This window comes from Orycteropus afer, unplaced genomic scaffold (genome assembly GCF_000298275.1).
Source record: "Orycteropus afer afer isolate SDZICR_OR568_19922 unplaced genomic scaffold, OryAfe1.0 scaffold00017, whole genome shotgun sequence".
Taxonomy (NCBI): domain Eukaryota; kingdom Metazoa; phylum Chordata; class Mammalia; order Tubulidentata; family Orycteropodidae; genus Orycteropus; species Orycteropus afer.
Window position 1 is genome coordinate 5,265,779 of NW_006921604.1, and position 17,020 is coordinate 5,282,798.

The 17,020-nt window shown below is 48.0% G+C and overlaps 1 protein-coding gene across 1 annotated transcript in view; it reads left to right on the top strand.

Moving 5' to 3' along the window:
• The first annotated feature begins 1,525 nt into the window (after nucleotides 1-1,525).
• Nucleotides 1,526-17,020, top strand: part of MAL (mal, T cell differentiation protein) — a 36,046-nt gene continuing 20,551 nt past the window's right edge. Inside the window, exon 1 of the mRNA XM_007959422.1 lies at nucleotides 1,526-1,618. Coding sequence (XP_007957613.1) covers nucleotides 1,526-1,618 — 93 coding nt within the window. The remainder of the gene's footprint in view (nucleotides 1,619-17,020) is intronic.

Here is a 17,020-nt window from a genome sequence, read left to right on the forward strand (position 1 = left end):
CTGGCAGCGGCAAAAAGAAGTTTCCCGTGGAGATCGAGAGGTTCCAGGAGCACCTTTCCCAGAGCCGGGCTCCACGATGCGGGAAGAAAGGGTCGGTGGCCAGAGCGGGTCTCAGGGCCGCCTCTGCAGACCCTCAGCCGGCAGCCTCGGGCAGGACTGTAATCCACTGAGAACTCGGACGCAGATTAACACACCCAGAGGAAAGAAGAAGAGACCCAATTTAAGAACAGTTAAAGCGATGGCGACCCGAAGGGTGCCACGGTGAGAGGTGAGACCCGAAGGTGGGATAGGTCTCCTCCCCCAGTTACGAAGGCCTGCGTGGGATTCCACCTTCCGCCAAAGGCAGGAAAAAACCATTTTTGGCTAGGCGCTTCCCATGTTTTGCCCACTTCACAAGTGATCCATCCCTTAAGAATGTTGTTGTTGTTGTTGTTATGTGCCGTCGAGTCGGCCCCGACTCATAGCGACCCCTCCTTGGGTTTCCGAGGCAGTATCACTACGGAAGTAGGATTGCCCAACCTTCCCTCCGAACAGTGGCTGGTGGGTTTGAACCGTCAGCCGTCTGGTTAGCAGGCAAGCGTCTTAGCCACTATGCTACCAGAGAATAATAACCATTAATAACGGGGTCCTTGAAACCTCCCACCGTGGCACCCTTCTAGTCGCCATCGCTTTAACTGTTCTTAAATTGGGTCTCTTCGTCTTTCCTCTGGGTGTGTTTATCTGCGTCCGAGTTCTCAGTGGATTACAGTCCTGCCCGAGGCTGCCGGCTGAGGGTCTGTAGAGGCGGCCCTGAGACCCGCTCTGGCCACCGACCCTTTCTTCCCGCATCGTGGATCCGGCTCTGGGAAAGGTGCTCCTGGAACTGCTTAGCCTCAGCAGGAGACTCCTTTTTGCCACTGCCAGTCCCAGAAAAAGGCTGGTGGTGGTGGTGCTGTGGCAGGTCTGGATCGAATCCACGGGACTGGAAGGGCCATCAACAGAGGAAATTTACCCCCTTCTCAGAGAAGGTAGCCTGGCGCCTCAACCGGTTGCTGGAGCCCTCCCCTCCATGAACTTTGCTTTTTTTTTTTCTTTTCTTTTCTTTTCTTTTCCTAGACCAGAAATTTCTTTATTCTTTTTCTCCTTTGTTTTTAAACAGCTATCACCCTCGATACTTTTTATGAGATTTCTAACTCCTGCAAAGCGTAAAGCCTAAATTTTTTCCCCTCTTCTGGGAGGGGGGACACAGAGGTGAGACAGGTGTCCTCCCGCGTTAGTAACGCCGGCGGCGCGCCCTCTCTGTGCTTCAGGGTTGCGCCCGTGGCTCTCTGACCCGGTTGCCTGGGGCGCGTACTGCCCACTAGGGAGGGGAGGGGGCGGGCGGTGGCTGAGGCTCCTCCCTCCTCTGCCCCTGGTTCCCCCAGCTCTTAACCCGCTCGCGGGGGCGCCCGGGTCACTGGGCTGTGCACAGCAAGCAAGCGGTCAGCGCAAAGCCGGAGCCCGAGCCGCGCGCGTCCCGTCCAGAGGCCGACCCTAGCCCGCCGGCATGGCCCCTGCAGCGGCGTCGGGTGGCAGCAACCTGCCCAGAGACTTCGCGGTCCTCACAACCTTCCCCGACCTGCTCTTCATCTTCGAGTTTGTGAGTGGTTCGCACGCCCCGCGCTCAGGTCGGGGATGGGCTGCTCCAGGCGCTCCCTCTGGGCGATCGCATCGCGGTCTGAGCGGGATGCGTTAGCTGAGAGGGTCGCTGGAGCATCGGGATAGGGGTGGGTTAAAGGAACTAGCTCGGGAAAGCCCCCTCCCCTGAGTTGTTTAGCCCTTTCTAGACCGATGACTGTGAAGGAAACAGTCGCCAGGAGTTGGGTGGAAAACCTAATTTGAAACATGGGTCAGATATTAGGAACCGGTCAGTGTCCATCTGTTGGGCACCAGTTCCCAAAGCCGTGGACCTGGACTTACTTCGCCTGAGCAGCGCAGAGCAAGTTCATCTCCGCGCCGCGCTTCGCCCTTGTTGGACAGCAACGTCCTAGTAGGGGTGGCCAAATTTTTCCTATGACCTGATCTCGTTTAAAAAAATCAGCAAAAGAAGCCTGAGCATTACTAACCGAAGTTTGGCGACAGGGTGGGTGTCATAGGAAGAGCTGAATCATATTGTTCTCTTCTGGTCTTTTAAAGTTTCTAGTTAGTAAATATATCTGGGACAACTTTGATCTGGGAATGATAAAAATAAAGGTCATTGTTCCACTGCAGTCATTCTGCCCTGTGTGGAGGAGGTGGAGGAGGTGTTGAGAAGACTGGCAGGAAAGGTCCCTGTGCCCTGGCTGACCTTGAGCTGTAGGAAGGCCTTGGTACCTGTGGTTTTTCCGGCTGGCCTGCGGGAGCCTGAAGCGGCTACCTGTGACTATGGGAAAATGCTTCCTAATGTGGGCTCCTGGTAAAGTGCTCTTTATGTGGGGAGGCTTCCAACCTCTTTCACCCTTAGCTCCTTGGGGGCCACTGGCCCTTACCAGGGATGGGTGTTTGTGTGTTTTATTTATGCTATGGGTGTGGTGCAGTTGCAGCCGCCAGGACATCTTTTCCTGGGCTCCAGCCACAGAAGCAGCTTCTTGAAGAGTTCATTGGGAAAGAAAAAGCCAGAACCTGGCTATTTAAAAACGAGACCCCAACTTCTTGTCTGACTGGAGGCAGGAAGGTGTGAAAGCCAAAGGGAATGGAGGTGTGGACATCATCTGTGGAGGGTTTGGGAGAAGAGGAAGCATAAGTATCATTGAACTTGTGGACAGAGTTGAGCCCAAATTTAGGCCTATCTGGAGTGACTTCAAATCCTGGGGATAGCTAGAGTCAAGGAAATGACATCTGGAAGAAATCTGGGAAACCACTGAGTCTAGCCCCACCATTTATAGACAAGGATACTGTTCTGGTTACCTAGTGCCACTCTGACAGGAATATACCACAAATGGGATGACCTTAACAAACAATTTATTCTCTTACAGCTTGGAGGCTTTAAGTCCAAGTTCAAAGTGCCAGGCTCTAGGGGCTGGATGAAAGCCCCTCAACCTTAGGCTTCAGCTCTGCCTCCTGCTCCCAGTCCACTGAAGCTGGAGGCTTTTCTTCACTCAGCTGCTGGCTGCTGAGGCTGACAAGCCCAAGGTTGACAAGTAAGAAGGCGCAGTCTCAGTGTTACCAAACCACACAGCAGGCCATTAATTCAAGTCCATTAAAAGTCCCAAGATCGGCAGAGCATGGCAGGCAGCTAAACAACGACTCGGCTACATACAGGGTTCAAGTGTGCCACAAGCTGGAGACCATTCCCAAAGCTGCTTCTAATATACATGAAGCAGACTACATACCCAAAGCAGCTACTCAGCTGCTCCAATAGATTCTACCATGGAGTTAATTACCAATCTCACTATGGGGAATAACTACATTCAGCTGCCCAGCCACTCAACCAGGCCCAGCCAAGTTAACACACAAACTTAACCACCACAGACACCCAGGTGCAGAATGAGCAAGGGCTTGCCTAAGGTCAGCCAGCTTTTCAGCCAGGTACTCTGCCTCCTGGCCAGGGTTTGTTCCATGTTCAAGGCTGCCAGGCAAAACCTGGAATAGTAGTAGCCAGCTGTTATAAGCACATGGCAGGTACAGACACTCCCCACCCCCCACAGGAATGTTTCATACCCCTGAGCCCTGTAGCACCCACTGGAACATTCTGTTCCCAAATGGATTTTCTGGGTGTTTCTATCAGCTCTTAGCTTGTGCTTGCATGCATTTGGATTTCTGAAAATGAACATACAATGTCCACAACTTGAGAATAACTGATGAGTTATTCCCTCAGATCTTGGTGTATTTAAAAAGGCAGTTTCATGACCAAAGAGGTAATGTGATGGGAGAGAGAGATTTTTAAGCAAAAAACAAAAAGGTCTTCCGGGTGTCTTTCAAATTGCTCTAATGAGTGGCCTACTCTATGTCTGTAGCTATTTGGGGAGATAATAGCAAGAATCGTGGACAGGATGTGTTACCTGGGCTTCATGGTTTTGCAAAAGACTCTGATACACCCCTTCCTCTTTCCCTCACAAGAATTGGGCTCAGATTATGGGCAGGTGTCATAGGCCTAGCCTCATAGATGCAAGGCTTCCCAGCACTGTGCCTCTTCTTAAAACCAAAAACAAAAACCAAACTTACTGCCATTGAGTTGGATCTGACTCACAGTGACCCCTTCTTGGGTTTCTGAGGTGGTATCCCTATGGCAGTAGATCACCCAATCTTCCTTCTGAGGAGTGGCTAATGGGTTTGAACCACCAGCCTTCTTGTTAGCACTCAAATGCCTTAGGCACTACACCACCAGAAGGAATGCTACTGGAAGTAGGAACAATCCAGCTACGCAGGGTTATTCTGCAGGGGAGGCTGCAGGATCCCACCCAATCCAAATGAAAGGGGAAGGGGCAGGAGAGTGGAGGAAATCTCAGAGCCGTGTATCCATGTGTTTGTTAGTGGAAACTTGCTCTTTCAGGGCAGTTTTGTGAAATGAAGTAGTTAAAAGCTTCTTCTAGAAGAAATCATTTCTGTTGGATAGAACAGGAGAATAATGTAGAACAAAACTCAAAATCATTTAAAAAAAAAAAAAAAAAGACTAGGTTTATTGGTCTGACAGAGCCTGGTGAGAACCCTGAGACTATGGCCCCTAGTTACCCTTCAGGTCTGGAACTGAACTCACTCCCGTGGCTTCCACCCAAACAATAAACAGGCATATAGGGTGAACTTTTACATCAAATAGATATACTCCTTAGAATGATCAATCATGGAGAACAGAAAGGCAGTGTTTGCACATGGAGATAGCTTGGCAGTAGGGGGTGCAGAAATGCATAGGAAAGGACACAGGAAAGAGGTAACTATAGGGAGTAAGTGGGAAGAGAGCTGTCACATTGTGGGCAATTGCAGTCAATATTATGAGACAAAGTGTGTATGAAGTGCTGTGTGGAAAATAAATTTGCTCTGTAAACTTTCACCCAAATCACAATAAAATTTTTTTAAAAAAGAAATCCTTTCTCCTTCCTCAGATCATTTCCCTCTTAGCTATCTTAGAAGTTGTTTCACTTCTACCTGGGCCCTTGCCACCCCACCACCACTTCCCAAGAGGCCTGGACATTTCGCTTGTCATCTCCAACTCTCTAGATTGGGGGTGGGCTTACAAGAGAGAAGATAGAGCAGACTATACCATAAGTTTTTCTCTGTGTGGATCATGTATAAAAAACTGCATGTGGTCTCAATGTGTGGGTGGGAAAAAAAAAAAAAACAGATGCTGCCCAGTCAACTCCGACTCATGGCAACCCCATGTGTGTCAAGAGTAGAACATTACTCTATAGCGTTTTCAGAGACTGGTTTTTGGGAAGTAGATCACCAGGCCTTTCTTCCAAACCTCCTACCTTTTGATTAGCAGCTGAGTGTGTTAACCATTTGCACAACTCAGTGAAAAGGAGTGGAGAATTAAAAGGCCCAAGGAGGCGGTGGCTACTCCTGAGAGAGTTTTTTTAAAATTACGAAATATTTCAAATACTACAAAAAAGTGTATGCGATACTTTTTATGGGCACCCGCGTAACTACCACTCAACCTTGTCAAATCAATATTTCGCATTACTTGTTTGTATTATTCAGAATGTGGGTGGCATCTAAGCCCCCTGTGTATCCCACTATCATCCTTTCCCTTGCCCTCCATCCCCAGAGTACCCATAGCCTGAATGTACAGTCATTACTCCCAAGCACCGTTTTCACCTTTACCGCACACTTAACTATCTATGAACTACACATAACTTTGTTTTATGTGCTTTTATCATCATGAAAATAGTATAATATTGTATATATTGTTCTGTAGTTTCCTTTTTATGCATTTCTATGTTTTGAGATTTTTACATGTTTATACAGTTGATTATGTTGATGGACATTTTGGCGAATCTCATTTGTTGCTTTGCCATTGCAAATGGTATTGCGAAGAACATTCTTTAGTTACAAGTTGCTTCTTCTGGGACCATATGGAGAATTTCACTTGCTGGGTCATGAGTTATACTCATCTTCAGCTTTCCCAGGGGTTACCACATTTCTGTCTGAAGGGTTATTCCAATCTACACACTCCAGGGTGTGGGAAGCTGATGAAGCTTCAGTGCAGGACCCCTACCTACTTGCTTGGTCCCCTTCCAAGACCCTACTTAATTTTACATTTTTTCATAAATAGAGTCCCCAAAATGTTATAGGCTTCAGGCTAAACCTGGACCTTCCCCAACTCCCAGTAATAGTCTATAAAGTCTCATCATTCCTCATCTTTGCCACACTTGGCTAAATTCAGACTTTGTAATTTTCTGTTCATCTGATGGGTATGTTGTTGTTGTTGTTGTTGTTGTTGTGTGCCGTCGAGTCGGCCCCGACTCATAGCGACCCTTCCTTGGGTTTCCGAGGCAGTATCACTACGGAAGTAGGATTGCCCAAGCTTCCTTCCGAGGAGTGGCTGGTGGGTTTGAACCGCTAGCCGTCTGGTTAGCAGGCAAGTGACTTAGCCACTTTAAAATCTGTAGTCCAGAGAGTTGATAATTATTCACAGTTCAGATTCCCGTGCCTAAACTCCTGAGAACCTGGGAGGTGCAGATATCAAACCTGTGCCTCGCCTCCAGGCCCAGCAAGGTGGAGCTCCACTCCACTCCCAGGCTGGGAGATGTAGTAGTTCAGAGTAGAACACGGCAACCTGACCCTGGCCCCGCACCCTTGTCCCAGAGCTCCTGACTTCTGAAAGTTACAGGATCTTCACTGGAAGTAAAAAGCAAGCCCAACCCAGGTGGTTTGACCCAACCTCTCTGAGCATCCTCAGAGCTACAGAGGCTGTCCTACTCACAAGTGCACCCTCCTACAAACGGGGTAGGAAAGGTCCAATGTTCTACCCTCCCCCAACAACTCAACCCAGGTCTTTACTTCTGGCCTGTCCCCTGTCCCCGCCCAGGAAGGAATTTTCATTTTGGAGCCCCAGCTTCTATGCTGTTCCTCCCCACTTCAAGCCAGTTGGTGTTATAACACTCTGTCTCCACTTGTGGAGCGTGATGCTAATATAGAATGCTCTCTGACCAACAACCCAAAAGGCAACTTCTTCCAGAAAGTGCCTGAAGAGATTCCCTTTTTCAGGACTTGCCAAAGAAGTACCTAAAAACTGATTATAAGATCAATAACCTAGCTTCCTCATCTCTAGCCTATAAAAGATATAATTGCTGAAAGAATGGTTGAGAATTAAGGGAGAAACTTTTCTTTGGAAAGAGTGTCCTAAGAGTGCCACCCATGTCTCCATGGCAAGAGCACCTCAAGAGCTTGGGAGATATAGAGAAGCAGTGTCTCACTCTCTGTGACATCAGACTGAGAGCCAGTACTTGTAGGGTGCACATTTTGTGGTAGGGGTGGGATGGGAAGCCACCTGAAATAGGTTTGTAGTTTCAGCTCTGCTGTGAACTTAACATAAAAACCTGCTGCTGTCAAGCTAACTCCAACTCATGATGAATCCATGTCAGGTTAGAACTGTGCTACCTTTTCAATGGTTGTTTTTTTAGGAAATAGATCTCCAGGCCTTTCTTCTGAGGTTCCTCTGAATGAACTTGAACCTCCAACCTTTCTGGTAGCAGACCAGTGCATTAACCATTTACACCATCCACGGACTCCAGTGAGACCGTTTTTTGTGAGCAAAAGTGACCAGGGGCTTTTTATTATTTGAAAGTGACAAGTCCTAGGACCTGTTCTAGATTTGCACCCAGACTGGAAGAAAGCTGACACCACAGGACCAGGATTGGGCAATGGGATGGGATGGGGGCAGGTTGCTAAGGCTGTTTTCTGTTGGATAGTCTACAATCTGGGTACAGTCAAATTGAAAGCTCTATTGTCCTGAAGCATTAGAACTCCTAGGAGACAAGCAACATAAAATCATAGAAACCTAATTTCTCAGAGCTGGGAAGACACTGAGGCTCAGAGAGGGGAGGCGACTTGCTCAGGGAACACAGTCAGGGTCCTGGGAGCATTTCTTTGTATCTGGTTTCTGCATTCACCCCACACCCACAGTGAACTTCTGCCTACAGCAGAAAGGACCATGGGTTGGCAGTCCTCAGTAAGAGTTGATTCCCTTTTCTCCCTCCAAATAAAGAAGGCATAGCTCAGAACCACTGAGGATCTCACACACTCCTGGGTCTGCTGGTTAAAATACACCCTGGAGTATATATCCTAGAGAGGTGAGAGCCAGGACAGGAACAGATACATGCACACCCATGTTCATCACAGCACTATTTACAATAACAAAAAGATGGAAACAACCTACGTGCCCATCAATGGAAAAGTGGATGACCAAACTATGGTACATACACTCAGTGGAATACTATACAACACTAAAGAATAATGTAGAGTCTGCAAAACACCACATAACATGGATGAACTTGGAGGGCATTATGCTGAGTGAAATAAGTCAATCACAGGACAACAAATATAATATGAGCCCATTATTGTAAAAACTCAAGGAAAGGTTTATATATGGAAGGAAACTTTCTTTGTTGGTTGACAAGAGTGGGAGGGGAGGGGAGGGAGCACTGCAAAAAAAAAAAAAAAAAAAAAAAAACCCATCACTTTTGTTTTGTATATTTCACTGTACATAAATTACATTATTGTTATGTGCCATAGAGTTGGACCCGACTCATAGCAACCCCTCCTTGTGTTTCCAAGGTGGTATCACTACGGAAGTAGATTGCCCAACCTTCTTTTAAAGAAGTAGCTGGTGGTTTTGACCTGCCAGCCTTCTGGTTAGCAGTCAAGTGCCTTAGGCACTATACTACCAGAGCTTCTAGGATACTTCTTACTAGAAACTAAAAATGTCCAGAAGAGATAGTGAAGACTAAAATCTCCATGTTTTCAGATGAGCTAAGCTTTTCTAGGTGGATGGAAAGCCAAACCAGCCAAATCAGGAGTCTGATGGAATGGACAGAAAGCTGCTAAGTAAATGGAATGGCAGGTGTAAAATAAAACCACCCAATCTCCCTGTAAAAAAACAAAACAAAACCCAGAGGGTGTGAGTCATTAAGTCCATGGCTTAGTCCAAGACTCTGAATTTGATAAATATCATCACTCCCTTTTGGTTCAGTGAGGTTTGGAGTGCTGTCTATAGATCAGCCTGCCCAACTTCCTAACGTTTTTATGGGGGACAGAATAGTGAGGACAGTTCTCAGTGACAGGTAGGGGCAGGGAGCCAGGTGCCCTAAGGTTCTCACAAGTTCAAGCCTCCAACCTTTCCCTGCTGCCTCAGCCAGGACTCTCCTACAATCACCAGAGAGCGGGGGCTGGCCCCATTTGGCCAGCATAGGACAGTGGCCGGGCTTGGCCTTCCCTGGCCGTGCCCACTGACTCTGGCCTTTGCCGCATCTTCCTGTGTTGCAGGCCCTTCTCTGTTGCCGTTTAGAAAGAGGCTTTCTCTTTTCCTCTCTCTAAAGGAAGGGCAAGAATTAGAGGTAGATGTCCTTTGGTATCTTGTTTGCCAGATCTGAGAAGTGACTTTTCCGGTTTTTCCAGAACTGAAGGCCTGCTTTGATCAGGCATCAGTGACTTTGAACTGTTCTCTGGATGCTGTGCAGGGTAATGCTGGGGGCTCAGCTTGGCCGCAGGTCAGCCGTACATGTACTGTGGTGCTTTTGACCTGATAACCAAGGTACATGGAAATGGATTGCTTTCACACTTCTCATAAGTTCCTGCCCCACTTCACAGGGAATGGGAAAATGCCAGGAATGGTTAGACGGGCATCCTTTGTGCCTGCCCAGGGCTTGGTCAAACACTTTCAGAGTAGTGTTGTTGCTGTTGTTAGGTACCCTTGAGGTGGTTCTAAATCATGGCCAACCTATGTACAATAGAATGAAACATTGCCTTGTCTTACACAGTTCTCACAATCATTGCTGTGTTGGAGCCTATTGTTGCAACTACTGTGTCAATCCATCTTTCTCTTTTTTGCTGACTTTCTGCTTTACCAAGTATTATGTCCTTCTCCAGGGACTGATCCTTCCTGATAACATGTCCATAGTATGTAAGATGAAGTCTTGCCATCCTCACTTCCTAAGGAGCATTCTGGCTGTACTTCTTCAAAGACGGGTTTGTTCATTCTTCTGGCAGCCCATGGTATGTTCAATATTCTTCACCAACACCATAATTCAAAGGCTTCAATTTTTCTTTGATCTTCCATATTCATTGTCCTGCTTTTGCTTGCATATGAGGCAATTGAAAAATACCACGGCTTAGGTCAGGCACACCTTGGTCCTCAAAGTGAGGAGGACTCCAGATGCTACTACAGGGAAGAGCTTATATAGGGTGAGCCAGGCACAAAGACTGACTACTTGAACCTATGCTACCCATGCCAGCCAGTAAGTAGGAGTGTGCACTATGCTGCAGGTACTGGTATGGGAGAGAGGCCAGAAAGCCAGGGCCTCCAGCCCTTTTTCCTGAGGCTCACTGCTAGCTGAGACTGGTTCTGCATAGCCATAGTGAAGCCTTCACTTTGATCTGGGCCCTTGGACATGTTTCCCAAGAGAAGGGCCACTGGGAGCCTAGGTTGATATGGATGGAACCAGTCAGTCCTGACCTAGATGGGAGTTGGGGGCTGACTCCTAATGGATTCAGCACTGAGCCCCTGGCTTTCTAGCAGAAGGGTCTGGTTAAGCTCTGCTCCCAGGCAAAAGCCCATCTGAGACCTGCTCCCAGGCCCTCAAATATCAGGCTCTGGACATGATGTTTTGGGCCAAACAGGTGTTGTCTTCCAATGATGTAGGATGTGAGGGCAATGGTGAGCTGCCCCCCTCATCTTCCAATGTACCGATGCCTGAATGAGTATAGGCCAGCTCCTCTCCCCCATTTCAGATTGTTCCAGGATCATCCCCTTCAGGGTAGGGGGCATGGAACAGGCCATGGTATTCTTTGACTGTGGGGGCTCTGAATTGCCTTCTGCATTCTGGTACAAAGGCTTGGTTCCTGCTTAGACCCTGGCTGGGCACCAGCAACATAGTTATTTTAGGGTAGTCTACTGGCGTTGATTCTCCAACACACCTAGCTCCAGGCACTATGCATTAATAGCTAATGTTCTGCCAACAATGAGGCAAAAAATCACAGTTTTGAATCAGTTTACTGCACCAAGGCCCTAGGTTCTGAGAAAAATATGTAGGAACTAAAAGAAAACTTTGTCACTCACCACATTCTCTTCCCACATCTTCTGGGAAGAGAAGGCCCAAGGACAGCAGGGCCAATCTCAATTGACCTGAAATTCCAAACCAGTGCCTCTTTTCCTGTTACAGTGCAGCTGAATCAAGAGAGGAACAAAGGTGGAGAGGAGGAAGGAAGAGATGGAGAGAATACCAATGAAACTCCTAGGTCCAACTTTGAAGGAGGCCCTTAGAGAGGTCAAGGGTACTGGGATTTAAGGGGTTGGTACTCCAGGAAAGAGCAAATGAGGAAGAACGGAAGGTGAAGCCCATATCCTTTGACCTATAGCCGGGGTAGGGGGTGCTGCAGGTCATGGGAAAAACCTTAATGAGGGACCATGGAAGGGGATGCACTTCAATGTACTGTCCTGATCTTTTGCTTGTTTTTTGGTCTTAAACACAGACCTTGGTATTATCTTCTTCTGAAAGAACAGGGCCTATTGAAACCAGTTGTTCAGAGTGTAGGGTGGAGGAGGGAGAGGCCTGCTTCCTGTAGCCATCTCCTTTTGCCACTATCTGCTGGTCCATGCTTGCAAGGGAGCAAGGGTGAAGACTGCTGGGGTAATACCTTCTCCTTTCCAGGTTGTATTCTCATGGGCTAGTGGCCTTTCCTGCTGTTTCCAAAACCAACTGTAGAGGGAGATTTCATGGCAAATGGTCAGTGGGACATCTCCAGAGCAGTGCTATACGCACATAGAGGCGCCGGCCAGGGCTCTGCAACCAGCCTGGCAGAGTGGGGACGTGGGCAGGCAACTGCACCTCAGCTTCTGCATTAGTAAAGCAGAGATATAATAGTACCTACCTCAAGTGAGTGTGGCACTGGGTAAATCTGCTGCAAAAGACCTCCCTAAAGTGGTAAAGAGCAAAAATGTCACTTTGAAGACTATGGTGTACCTGACCCAAGCCATGGTATTTTCAGTCACTTCATATCCATGTGAAAGCCGGACAATGAATAAGGAAGACTGAAGAAGAATTGATGCATTTGAATTGTGGTTTTGTGAAGAATATTGCAAATACCATGGACTGCCAAAAGAATGAACAAATGTGTCTTGGAAGAATTGCACCTGGAATGCTCCTTAGAAGCAAAAATGACCAGACTTCATCTCACATACTTTGATCATGTCATCAGAAGGAACCAGTCCCTGGTAAAATAAAGAGTCAGTGAAAAAGGAGAAGACTCTCAATGAAATGGATTGACACAGTGGCTACAACGACCGGCTCAAGCAAAGCAACAATTGTGAAGATGGTGCAGGACTGGGGTGTGTTTCGTTCCATTGTGCATAGGGTCTTTATGAGTTGGAACTGACTTGACAGCAACTAACAACAACCTCAAGATTACTGTGGGGATTTAAGAGCCCTGGGAGCACTGATGGCGTAGTGCCTAAGGCATTTATTTGACTGCTAACCAGAAGGCTGGAGGTTCAAACCCACCAGCCACTCCTTGGAAGGAAGGTTGGGCAATCTACTTCCATAGTGATACCGCCTCAGAAACCCAAGGAGGGGTTACTATGAGTCAGATCTAACTCAACGGCAGTGGGTTGTGTGGAGCAATGGTTAAGCACTTAGCTGGTAACGGAAAGGTTGGCCGTTAGAACCCATCAGTGGCTTCATGGGAGAAAAGACATGGCAATCTGCTTCTGTAAAGATTTCAGCCTAGGAAACCTGATGGGGCAATTTTACTCTGTCCTGTAGGGTCCTTATGACTTATAATCCACTCGATGGCAAACATCAACAACAATATACACAAAGCTTTTAAAACATGCCACACCCATGATTACTGCTCAATAACTATTAGGTACATTATTATTAATTTACTCATAAATTAAACAGCTGCTCTAAAGTCAACTGACCAACCTGTGTTAATGGGAGCTGCTGCAAGTGGGGCCACCAGACGGATCTCTCACCACATTTTGGCTTACATGACCTTCTTCTATACCACTTGTGAGGCAGGGTGTTAGAAGCAGGGAGATTTGAGGACTGGACAGGGCTGTTGAGGGTGCGCTGAACTTGTCCCTGTGAGAACCAAATGCTATACATTCCCAAAAGGTCACCATTCTCAGACAAAACCCTCCACAGGGCCTTCCCAATAGCTCTTCTCTCACCAAGGAGGAGCGACTAAAGGGCAGAAGTGGGGTGTGTCCTCTCTTGGGGCATGGGCCCTGACCAGCCTAGTGGCCCCATCTTGCTTCTGCCCCAGGCGTGAGGTGCTTCCTTAGCCTCTCTCAGTCCCACCCTGCCAGCCTGGTGCCAGGACTGGTGGGGTGATGTTTTGTGAACTCAGTGTGGCAAAAATTGCTGCACCTACCCAGAGACTTAGGAGCCAATTATCACTAGACACGAGATTAAACCTTTCCAAAATGATTTGTCATGCGTGTCAGTGCATCAACCATTTGAAAGGACATTGGATCAGGGCAGGGGCAGCTTCCAGCAAAGAATGTGCCCCCACCACCCCCAGCCTCCATCCTGCCCTGGCTACTACTCCATGATGAATCAGGCACTTCTGGTGCTTCTCACAGGATTGAGCGGTCTTGTGTGAAGGGGGGAGTCCCTGGGTGGTGCAAACAGTTAATATGCTCAGCTGCTACCTGAAAGGTTGGCGGTTTGAGTCCACCCAACAGCACCTTGGAAGAAAGGCCTGGTGATCTATTTCCAAAACATCAGCCATTGAAAACCTTGTGGAGCACAGTTCTACTCTGACACACAAGGAGTTGCCAAGAGTTGATATCAACTCGACGGCAACTGATTGGCAGGTTGGTTTGTTGCAGAAAGGGAACTGCTCAACTTTTGTGTCTTAGGACTCTAAGGCCTCATTCATCTCGATTCATGGAGATGGGGTAGGAGGATGTTGGGGACTAAATCCTCTACCCACCTAGAAGGCCATCCTGACAGCACCTCTTCCCTGACACTCAGCATAGGCCCTTGTTTGTTGTCCGGTTCCTGTCATGTCCTCACAACAGACTGTTGTTGTTGTTGTTGTGTGCCGTCGAGTCGGCCCTGACTCATAGTGACCCCTCCTTAGGTTTCCGAGGCAGTATCACTACGGAAGTAGGATTGCCCAACCTTCCTTCCGAACGGTGGCTGGTGGGTTTGAACCACCAGCCATCTGGTTAGCAGGCAAGTATCTTAGCCACTATGCTACCAGAGCTCCTCACAACAGACTAGGCACCCTAAAATATAGGCACCCTAAAATATCTGTCCTCAGCAAGCCAATGTGCATTGGTAGGAAGAGGACTAGTGTTTTGTTTCCTCCTAACGTTTTCCAGGAACTCTGGTAGCGTAGTGCCTAAGGCACTTGACTACTAACCAGAAGGCTGGTGGTTCAAACCCACCAGCCACTCCTTGGAAGGAAGATGGGGCAATCTACTTCTGTAGTGATGCTGCCTCGGAAACCCAAGGAGGGGTCTCTATGAGTCGGGTCCGACGCGACGGCACATAACAACAACAACGTTTACCAATCACAAGATGAGTCCTTGAGACAGAGGGTAAAATTGATGATCCCCATGTGTGGGCAACTATTCCCAGAAGAGAGCCCTGGAACCCCAGAAAGGGGTGCTGGGCTCCTTGTGGGTGGTCTCTTGGCTGTTTGTAGATATACAACCAGTTTTTTCTGTTTCCTCATTACCTTACTAACTTCGGTGACTCCCATCAACAACTTTTGTTTTTCTTGTGGTAAAGTCACTCCCATTTGGTCTAGTGTTTCCACAGGTTTTGTCTTTTACAGGTGGCTTACCCAGTATTTTTCATGTAAGATCCTTGTTTCTGTTTGTCATTCTGGGTAAGGCCACTGGGCATAAGCATGGTAGGAAAATTTTCCATCCATTTGGGGGCATGCCTATCTGAAAGCCCTGAGTTTTGTGAATCTAAGAGTTGCCGTTCATTCAAGAACCAGTGACTAGCCTCTGCCTAGCTAGGGGAGATGGATATTAAGTCAGTGACTATTTAGTCATGCTGGTGGTGAGCCCCAAGGAGCAGAGCTGTAGAGGGTCCTGTGGAAGAGAAGACCTCCCTGAAACTTGAGGATGAGTGGGATTCCAGGCCTGAACAGGGAGGAACAGAGGGCCACAGAGAGAGGAAGTAGCAGGCTGCCAAAGTGTTAGCCTCTAGTCCACAATCCCCCTGCTACTATAAACTACAGATCTGAACTGAGCCCTTAGCTCTCTGAATCCCAAATCTCTATCTCTGTTTTCACAAACAGACCCAAGGCTCCCTGAGTCCCAGTCTTTCGTAAACTCTTGATATTAGGTAAAGGGATGATGTGTAAGCCTTATCATTGGGAAGAATGATGGCATAATGGGTCCCCTGCACGAAGGAGCCTACTGCTAATGGTGGAGTCAGGAGGGCGGAGTCCCTGGTGTTGTGCTTGGGAGCAGCTCCAGAGGCCAGGCTCCCAATAAGCTGCCTGTTCAGTTGGCAGAGCAAGAGGAGATCTCCACACAGAGAATCTTTTGACCCCTCCCCAGACCTCCCATAAGAGCTCTGGTAGCATAGTGCCTAAGGCACTTGACTGCTAGCCAGAAGGCTGATGGTTCAAACCCATCAGCCACTCCTCAGAAGGAAGGTTGGGCAATCTACTTCATACTTCCATAGTGACACCACCTCAGAAACCCAAGGAGGGGTCACTGTGAGTCGGGGCCGACTCAATAGCACATAACAACAACAACCAGACCTCCCCACTGGGTCAAAGTAGTGGAGCCCATATAAATTACTAGGCTCTATCCACATCCAGGGCAGGGGTGTTTAGCTGATCACCCTTGCTGGGGTCCCCTAATTTTTTTCACCAGGGCCTGGACCTGCTTTTGGTCCAGAGCTGCATAGTGGGATCTGGTGGCTAGACTGAAGAGAAAGGAGAGGAAAAGAGAGATGGGTTGTTTTTATTAGTCTGAGTCTTTAAATAAAGTCTGTCTCCCCTGGCAATACCTGCCCCAGAGCTGGACATGGTCACTCTCAGAGTTAGTTAAATGAATGAATGGATGAATGAGTGAAGGAATCCTCTCCTCTGACTTGCTGGGAGCTCAGTTCCTCAACGTGAAGAAGGTGAAACTTGTACAAAAACCAGAGAAGTTGGCATAAGTCAGGGTATGTTTGCTTCCTACCATCTCTGCCTCTCAGACCTGTTTTCTGAAGGGAAGAGATGGGCGAACAGAAGGTACCTTGGGGAAGGTTTCAGTGTCATGGGGTCTTGGGTCTTTCCCTCCGGCTTCCTTCTCTGCATATTTTCCAGCCCTTGGGGCTCACTGCCTCTTGACTTCATCTTGCTCCTAAGCTTGTTCTATGATACCATTTCCCTCCTCTGCAGTAACTCTTACACACACAGTGGAAAGTGCCCCCTACCCTCTACAGAATGATTCATTTTTTACAGTCAACGAAACCTTGTTGTGGTGGTTAGCTCCCTTCAAGTCAACACCTGACTCATGGCGACCGCATGCATGACGGAGTAAAACACTGCTCTGTAGTGCACCATCCCCATGATCAGTTGTAGACAGGATTGCTGTGATCCATAGGGTTTTCAATGGCTGGTTTTCAGCAGTAGATCACCAGGCCTTTCTTTGTAGTCAGTCTTACTCTAGAAGCTTTGCTGAAAGCGGTTCTGCATCACAGCAGCACACAGGCCTCCACTGAGGTGATGGCTGCACATGAGGTGTGTTGGCCAGAAATTGAACCTGGGTGTCCCACATGGAAGGCGAGAATTCCACAACTGTACTACCACCAACCCACCAACAAAACCTTAGAGCTGTGCAAGGACTCCTGATCTTCTTTTAGCACGCACAGTTATTATGCTGGTCAAATTGCCTACACAAAAT